We start from the raw sequence: 8,878 nt of genomic DNA, 5'->3' as shown, positions 1-8,878 counted from the left end.
GCCAGGAGGGGTCTGGCAGCAGAGCTCCCAGGAAAGAGCTGGAGTTCGCAGCAGCACCCAGAGATCAGCACAGAAGGCACTTGTGGCTTTAAGGGAGACGAGAGTGGATGTTCCTCACAGCCCTGGGCACTCTTCCACTCAGGGAATTCGATGCAGTGCATCAGGAGGAGATTTTGGGGAAAAAGCAGTGATTTTAAGATGTGCTGGCACAGCCAAAGTTGCAATTTCTGCATTCCCCTCCTCTTCCCTCCACCTCACGTCTCTGTCCTGTCTCCTCCTCTTGGTCCAAATTCGACAGCTCTGCAGGATGAGGAGTGCCTTGGCCTTCCCCCTTTGCATCTAATCAATATTCCTTGTGAAATCCTTTAGATTTTAATGATAATAATAATAAAGTACCAAATGGGGTACCCAGCTCCCATGGAAACTGCTCAGGAGCTGAGGGTCCTCTGAGGCTGCTGCAGGAATCACAGCCAGGAGCTCTTGCCACCCACACCAAACCAGCCCAATTTATGGTGTTTCCCATAAATATTGCCAATATTTCTAAACAGAAAATGTCATGAGGAGCTCTTTTCCTACTTAGTTACAAGAATAAATGGGCTGAGTGCTCATTAGCAATGTGAAATAGCTCAGCCCTGTGTGTAACGGGGCCTGGGCAATCCAGGATCCCAAATTCAGCACTCCCGGTGCAATGCACGGGAATTCGGTTCAGATGGGATCCAAAACGACGCAGTGCTGAGCCCCTGTGGGGAATGGGGCTAACCCATGTGGGAAATGGGGCTACTGCAACCCACCCTGTGCTGCTGGGACATCCAAGCTCCCAAAATCCACAGCAGGCTGTGGGAGGAGTTCCTCTCCCCTGTAGCAGCCAAATAATCTAATTATTTACTACCAAGACCTTGGAGGAAATCACCTCTCCATCAGTTATGTCTCTTTTTTCACACATATTTATGTTCCCAGTATTTTACACCATAGAGGGAGGCAATTTATTAGGGGTAGGGAAGGAACTGGGGATCCAATAGGAGCAACACCCACAAGGACTGGAGTTCCCAAATCATTTGGATCCTGGAGAAGTTCAGGCTCTCTGGATACTCTTTTGCAATACAAAAGAAAAACAACTGTGTTTAGGGAGAAACCAAACCTGACCCTGCACATGGAGGTTTTCATTCTTCATCTGAGTCACCACCGGGAGCCTCTGTCACGTTGCTTCTCCAATGAACCACTTTGGGAATCAGTTCCCTCCAGTCTTGCCTACAAATATGACAAGGCAGTTATGAGCCTTACATCATGGTGGTCTCAAAATCCTTTCCTATTTAATCCATAAATTGCTGTGATTTCCTTCCAGCTCTGTATTTCACAAAACCCCAGCCAAAAAAAAAATGAAAATAAAAAGAGTTTTTGAGGTCTGGGTTTTTGAGGTCTCTTTCTCCCTCATGGTTGTACAAACCCCCAGTTTCAGTTCAATTTAAGGGCAGAAAGTTGCATTTTCTGTGCTGCAGTTGTGGGAAAAGTTCATGGACTTGTTGGGCTGACCCTGAGGGCTCCTGTAAATCATCCAGCAGGAGGAAAGAAATAAAGACTAGAAATTCAAGAGGGAGAAAGGAGAGCAGAGATATCCTAGGAGATGTTTTCAGTAAAAACTAAAAATTTTTAAATGCCCTAAAATAAAACCTCTCCTCATGCTTTGATTCCCTCTCCTGTACCCACACCCATGGCATGCTGGCTTTTCTTTTCCTCGCAGTTTTAAGAGACCAGCGGTACAAACTGCTCCGTTATTCCAGGGATGAATTATCCATCCAGCTGTCCAACGTGACAGTGCAGGATGAAGGCGTTTACAGATGCTTCTACTACAGCAGGCACTTCAAAAGGAAGAGCCAGAATGTTGAGATTTTGGGTAAGTTCCCCCACCTGCTGCATTTGTTTTCCAGAGGAGCAGGACAGACAGAGCCAGCTCCTCAAATCCACACCTGCATTTTCCCATGCAAATTTATGGTGCTTAACACATCATCCTCCTCTTAGCTCAGTCCCCTCCAATAACGCTCATAAAAATGAGCAGAAAATGCCCTAAACTGATCCTAAACCTTCCTGCTGCAGCTGCTCCTTCCCATCCAGTACTGGAAGTGTCCCAGGATGCAGGAGGAGGTGTCAAACTGTCTTGCTACACCTGGGGATGCAAACCCCAGCCCCAGATTTCCTGGCTGTTGGACAATGGGATAGAGCTCCCAGGTAAGAGTTCAAGGCCCAGGGATTGAGCACTAAAATTTGTTTTTATCAGTTTTGGGGCGTTTAAAAATACAGGGGGGTGAAACCTCAGCTGGGTCTGCCCCTCGTCCCTACAACTTGGTGCAGGTCTGGGGAACAGCATTAATTCCAGTGGGATAAAATGAACCCTAAACCCCTGGAACCTCAGCGCTGAATTCCACTGGGATGAAATGAACCCAAAATCCTGGAACCTCAGCACGAAATTTCAGTGAGATAAAATAAACCCCAAATCCTGTAACCACAATTTTCAAAGCCCCAGCTGCCTTTCTTCTCCTTTAACCTGATACACCAAAAACTGCCATTCTAATAGTGCTATAAATAGCATTATTCTAAAAATCACTGCCTTATCAGCTCCAGTGCACGCCTGTATCAAAATGTGAGAAAAACACTCCCAGATGCAAATGTCTTCTCTTTCACACATCAACAAGCTCTTACTTGTGTTTTGCATCACCAAGCAACATATTTAAAGCTGAACCTGTAACCTCCCCTGCCCCAAGATGGTTTATTTTTAAATAAGAGCTCTAGAAAACAACAGAGAGTTGTGTTTTCTGGCCTGAATATAGATAGAAATTAGAGTTAGTAATAAAAAGAAATCAGGTTGGCAGACACACGGGTATTAGTGCAGAAAAGGTGCTCTAGAGTAGTGCACAGGTGTTGGAAAAGCAGGTCCTGAGCTCCTGCCTGTGCTTGGGAAGGGCTGGGCTGTGTGTGAGGGTGAGGGCCTGGGGAATACCAGCTGGGAAGTTGTAAAAACCTCAGTGTGTCCCCCCTGATTTTTTATATCTGTTTCTCACGGCGTTTTTCTAAATCCAGGGCGTTCCCCAAGCCTGAAAGCACCCTGATAAAGTGAATTATTTGCAACATCACAACGCACAGTTCAGACACTGAACACCTCCTTCAGGCCAGCAACGCATTTCTCCAACATTTTAACAAAAACCTCTCCTTACCTTTATCTCCTCCTTGCCTTTGGAGCTGAGAAAATACCTGAGCTGTCGCCTCACACCCCGCAGGAAAGCCCCACAGGGCCTGAGCTGTGTCTGCTGGGTTGGTTTATCTGGGGCTGGCTTTCAGAGCAGCAATGTTTGCATGAAGAGGTGGCCAACACAGATTTAATTGTTTGAAAGATAAAAAATAATTGTCCTAATCCACTATTTCTCAAACTTTCTGCATGTGTTTTTCTCCATTTTTGGAAGGCCTGGAGTAACTCTCCTTCCTCTCCCTTCCATTCCCAGCTTTAATCACTTGCTGCAAATATTTACACTAATCAGAAAACAGCTAATAAATCTTAATTACTGGCAACACCTCAGTTCCACCAGGGCTCAGCAGGGGCAAACCAGCTGTAATTACTGAGCTGGTGCTGACAAAGATGATTTCCTTCCCAGCAAAACCACTCTGAAATCCTTTTGGAGCTGTTTCAGGGCCCTGCTGGGGGTGGAAAAGAGGGCTGAGAAATGCTGATCTGTAAAGGTTCATTTGGAAATCAGGGGTTTCTTTCATTTAAAGGGTAACAGAGCAAGGGGAAGCATCAGAACCTCTGCATTATAAACAGAAATATTTGTGCACTTCAGGTAAATCCAAAACACCTCCCTCTCCACCAGAGCTGTTCAAACACATCTCTGGTCACATGAAATACAATTTTATTTTCCCATATCATCAGTATTACCTGGAGGACTGGGAATCACACCAGACTCTCCCTAACTCCTTGTAGCAAGGCAGGGAATCCTCGTGTTCAACTTCCCCCAGCTGGAAAAGGGGAAGAGTCAAACCTGCACTGCAGCAAGGATGGGGAACAGGATTTCAGGGTTACATAAATGCTTTTATTTCTTGCTCTGGACTAGAAAGTCCTCACATTGTTTCTCCCAACGGGTGTGCAGGTGACACCAGGCACCAGCTGGGAGCTGATGGGAAGAAATGGAGCACAAGCAGCACCCTGAGAGTCCTCAGCTACAGCCCCAAAGTGACAGCCAGCTGCATCATCCAGCACCCTGCACTGAGGGGAGAGAGGCTGATAGCATCTCTCCACTTCCAGGACCTGCCCAGCACGGGTACTGCAGCTCCTCCAGATCTGCCTGTCCCATTTTACTGCCCTGAGGTGGTAAAAATTAGGCAGATACACACAGAAGCCCAGAGTCTGCTGCCCCCTGTGTGGGATCTGCTTTTAAATGAGGAACCTGGGGCAAAATGAGTTTGGAGCTGTTCCTCGGTGGCAGATCTGAGCAGCAGCACCTGCCCCAAGCTCCCCAGAGCAAAGTGTTTCATTGTACTGCTCATTTCAGAGCATCGAATACATTCCAAGGACAGGAAAGCTGAGGGTGGGAAGATGGGACTGTAAATGTGACCCCTGATCAGACAGAGAACCCAAATAACCCAGAGCACGGAGCAGGGCGGGGTCATTTTTCAAGGATCTGCTCAGTGGCAAAGCCTCTTCTGATTTTTTGTCATGTTTGGGGGGGTTCTTTAGGATCCAAACAACCAACCAGACTTTCACAGGACGCAGAAGTTCCCAGCCCTTCAGAGAACCCAGGAGCTTCCAGTTCCCCAGAGGATCCAGCAGTTCCCAGCCCTTCTGGATCCCCAAAAGTTCCAGCAGTTCCCAGCCCTTCTGGATCCCCAGAAGTTCCAGCAGTTCCCAGCCCTTCTGCATCCCCAAAAGTTCCAGCAGTTCCCAGCCCTTCTGCAGCCCCAGAGGATCCAGCAGTTCCCAGCTCAGCACCACCAGCCCAGCAAACCCTCACAGATGTCACATCGAATGGTGAGTTTGGTCTCAGCTACCCGAATTTATCAAACCCAAAATGACAAACACAGACAAGCTGCCAGGCACGGAGTTACATCCCTCGCCCCAGAAAAGTGTGGGACACAGGGCACAGCACTTCCCGCTTGTTCCTTCAGCTTCCCAGCCGTGCAAGAAGCCAAAATCTCCCTCCTTGGAGGAAGAAGGACAGGATGAGGATCAGGATGAGGATCAGGATCAGCAGCAGGGTGGGAGCCAGGCTGGGATGCTCTGGGTAGGCTGCACTAGATGGCACTGTGCAACAATTCTTCATCCCTGCTTGCACCAGGCTGTACTTCCTGAACTCGGGAGTTTCTTTCCAGCACAATTAAAAGCTCCACAGTCCAAATAAATTGGCCAAAACCCCACCAAGAGTTTTGCACCTGCTTAGCACGACAGGCCCTGCAGTGACAAATCAACTGCTGCTTTAGAAATGCACAAACTCTTTGTTTATATTGGTTTGAAAGTGATATTTCAGTGGTTACAAACAGCACAGAATGAATCCATCCTGATAAACCCTCGGCTGATAAATCCTGACACGTGTGTTGATGAACATGCATGGAAAGGGAGCCTGAATCTTTCCAGAGAGGATGGAACCAGAGGGGTTTTAAGGTCCCTTCCAACCCAAACCAGCCTGGAATTCTGTGGCTTTTACCACGTGCGAAAAGGAAAGGAAAATCTCTTATTAATGCAAAGGTTTGGTACACACAGCACAGCCCAGCATCTCAGCTTTGCAAATCACAAGCTAATTATACTCTATATATGTTATGTATATAATTACACAGAAGGATGTATTGTCTGTGTCCATAAGAAATCTGAGCTCACCTGTTTGTCTGCACAGGCCCTGAAGAAACGACAACAGCAGAAGAATTGGGAGGTTCATCGAGTTCTGGGGGTTTCAGTGGTAAGAATTTACCTCATCAGACACAGGGGGTGGTGGCAAGGGACAGGGCTTGTTAGTAAAGGAGTAGTCAAGGACATGAATACCAAAATATTTGCTTTAAGCAGAAGGATTTCTGCTCGTGGCTGGTTTTTCAGGCAAGAGGAGCAAACCGATGCCCAGGGAAAGCCCCAAATGACCAAGCTCAGCTTGGTTTTAATTGTTTCTCTAACAATGTGTTCAAGACTGAGGATCTGCTCTTCATAAAGCTTGGGTGAGCTTCAGAATAGAGTTAAACACAGAGTCAGGGAAGTGAGCACAGACCTGGAGTCAGGGGCAGCACCTGGCGGCCTGAAGCTGCTGGGGAAATGAGCACTTCTTGAACATCCCTCCAGAGAAATATTGTTCTCCATTCCCTTCCTCCAGGGACTGAAACAGCAGCCAGTGGAAATGCCAAAGAAGAGGAACCTCCCAGGACAGAGGTGCCAGCACCATGTGAAAACGTGACTGCGATTTCCACCCTCACCCTCGGTACAAACACTTTCATGAGCTTCCAAACCTGCCATGAGCTTCCTGGGTCTCTCTGGCCACAAACCCCCTCCAAATCTTGTGACAGGTTAATCCTCTGATCCTGGGGGAGACCACAGAGACACAACCATTTGTATCATCTAAAAAATAAAAGCTAAATTTTACTGTTTCCTGTGCCAGAGCACAAGGCTGCTGAGTTCAATCAGTTTTTCTTGTTCATGCCATAAAAAACTTGACCTCACATCCTAAAATGAAGTCCAAAAAGGTGAATTCTGCTGTCTCACCATGTTCATCCAGGTGATATCATTCTTGTCTTAATCACCAGGATATTTAACAACACAAACCTCTGTTACAGAGCAAAATCCCAAATCCAAAGGCATCCTAAAGAAGGAGAAGAATCTCCTGCTGCCAGTCCTGGTGGCTGCCCTGATTTTCGTGCTGCTCATCATTGTCCTGCTTTTCATGGTGAAGCTGAAGAAAGCCCACGGAGTGTGGAAGAGAGGTGAGGGATGGCCCTGTCCAAGCCTGACCTTGGAATTGTTGTCCCAAGCCCATCTCTGAGGTGGTCAGGCTGGTAGAACCCCCACTTTATAACCATTCTCTCAGGATTTTTATGCTCAAAGCAGAGGGTGAGAAAGAATCATGAGGGGAAAAAAATCTCGTTCTCATAATTAAATTTGGTTTTTCTACAGAAAATGATGTTTCAGAGCAGACACTTGAGAGTTATAAATCCAGATCTAACGAAGACAGTCCGGGCCATGAGAAGAACGGGCAAGGTAAAAAGCTTTAATCAACATAAATTAATCCTTGTTTTAATTAAGTGCTGCTGACCATGGCCAGAGCAGGTGGCAACCATAAATAATAAATAATAAATTATAACAATAAATAATAAATAATAAATAATAAATAATAAATAATTGCTTTGTTTTAGCTGTCAATCCCAAATCCAACACGCAATATGTAACAGAAGGATATGTGGAAACCCCAGAGAAGAATCTGGAAACCACAGAGAAGAATCCAGGCGACAAAAACATGGCAATAAGTGAGAAAATGTTCAGGTGTGGAAGAGAGACAGATATCTAACAATGGAAAACGTGCAGGAAACTGCAGTTTCCTGATATTTGTGTTCAAGTTTTCAGGGATCTTGATTTCAAGGAGCAGAAGGACAAAGAGCTGCCCTCCAGCCCAAAGCCACCTGGGGCTGGTTTGGTTACCCAGCAGGACAGGGAGATGGGACTGGTGCTCCTGGAAACCTGGACTGGTTCACCTGTAACCCTCAGGGGATTTTACAACCACTGCCAGAAACAGCTCACCAACCCCACGGCAATCAGGGTCCTGTGAAGACATCCAGGCCCAAATGAAGATATTTATGTGTTGCTTTGGTCACCTCCTCTGTGATCATGGGACTGAGCAGGGAATCCTACAACCAACTGTGGCTTTTATTTTCTTCCTGTGACCCCAAACCTGGACTTCCAGCTGGATTTAACCCAGCTGGGAAGCTGCCTGATGTCCAAAGGGTTATAAAAACCAGAAGTCCAACCCAAATTAGTGAATGATTTTATGATTCTGTGAAGTCTTCAGATGTGCAGAGGATGTTCCACATGGGACTGCCCAAATCCTGGAATGAGGTCAGCAGCAGAGCTGCGAGTTCCCCAGGACCTGACAGCCACAGAGCTCTGCCACACCATCCCAGGGAACCTTTCCTGTTCCAGAAGGGTAAAAGCAGATCCCTAAAATAAAGGAAATGTGGAGCACAATGATTTTTATCATTTGCAGACTCACAGAACAGCTGGGGTGGGAAGGGAGCTCTGGAGATCACCCAGTCCAACCCCCGTGCCCAGGCAGGCTCACCTGGAGCAGGTGACACAGGGACACGTCCAGATGTGTCCAGATGGCTCCAGACAGGGAGAATCCAAAGCCTCCCTGGGCAGCTGCTCCAGGGCTCTGCCACCCTCATGGAAAAAAGTTCTTCCTCGTGTTGAGGTGTAACTTGTGTTTTATTTTATGGCCGTTGCTCCTCATCCTGTCACTGGCACCACTAAAGAGTCTGGGACCATTCTCTGGCACCCCTTGGATATATTTGTATGGGTTGATGAGACCCTCTTTCAGTCTTGTCTTCCCCAGACAGTCTCTCCTCATAAGACAGATGCTCCAGACCCCTCATCATCCCTTTGGCTTCCACTGGATCCCCTCCAGCACCTCCCTGCACCGAGAAGCCCAGAACTGGACACTGTAAATCTCACGAATCTCATTAAATAAATCACATTCGAGCCTATTATTTCTCACTGGAAGTACGAAAAACTGGTGAAAAATGGGGTTTGAACATCGAATGAGATAAAATCCCCTGCGTTTTCCGTTTTTCAATGGAAATAATTCCATATCTCAATGGAAACAATTCCATTACTCAGGGGAAAGTGGCTGCCCCCGGGCGCTACCACAGT

General features: G+C 46.9%; 1 protein-coding gene across 1 annotated transcript in view; it reads left to right on the top strand.

Annotated features, from left to right (window-relative positions):
- The window catches only part of CRTAM (cytotoxic and regulatory T-cell molecule), an 11,788-nt gene extending 3,073 nt beyond the window's left edge, over positions 1-8,715 (top strand). The window contains exons 3-11 of the mRNA XM_017738576.1: positions 1,739-1,891; positions 2,092-2,223; positions 4,134-4,304; positions 4,721-5,011; positions 5,871-5,933; positions 6,336-6,440; positions 6,793-6,939; positions 7,130-7,213; positions 7,369-8,715. Of these exons, the coding sequence (XP_017594065.1) occupies positions 1,739-1,891; positions 2,092-2,223; positions 4,134-4,304; positions 4,721-5,011; positions 5,871-5,933; positions 6,336-6,440; positions 6,793-6,939; positions 7,130-7,213; positions 7,369-7,520 (1,298 nt within the window). The 3' untranslated portion in view covers positions 7,521-8,715. The remainder of the gene's footprint in view (positions 1-1,738; positions 1,892-2,091; positions 2,224-4,133; positions 4,305-4,720; positions 5,012-5,870; positions 5,934-6,335; positions 6,441-6,792; positions 6,940-7,129; positions 7,214-7,368) is intronic.
- The last annotated feature ends 163 nt before the right edge of the window (positions 8,716-8,878 follow it).

The sequence above is a fragment of the Corvus brachyrhynchos genome, unplaced genomic scaffold (genome assembly GCF_000691975.1).
Source record: "Corvus brachyrhynchos isolate BGI_N302 unplaced genomic scaffold, ASM69197v1 scaffold46, whole genome shotgun sequence".
Taxonomy (NCBI): domain Eukaryota; kingdom Metazoa; phylum Chordata; class Aves; order Passeriformes; family Corvidae; genus Corvus; species Corvus brachyrhynchos.
The sequence above is the reverse complement of the archived record's forward strand: the minus strand, read 5'-3'. Positions and strand labels throughout refer to the sequence as shown.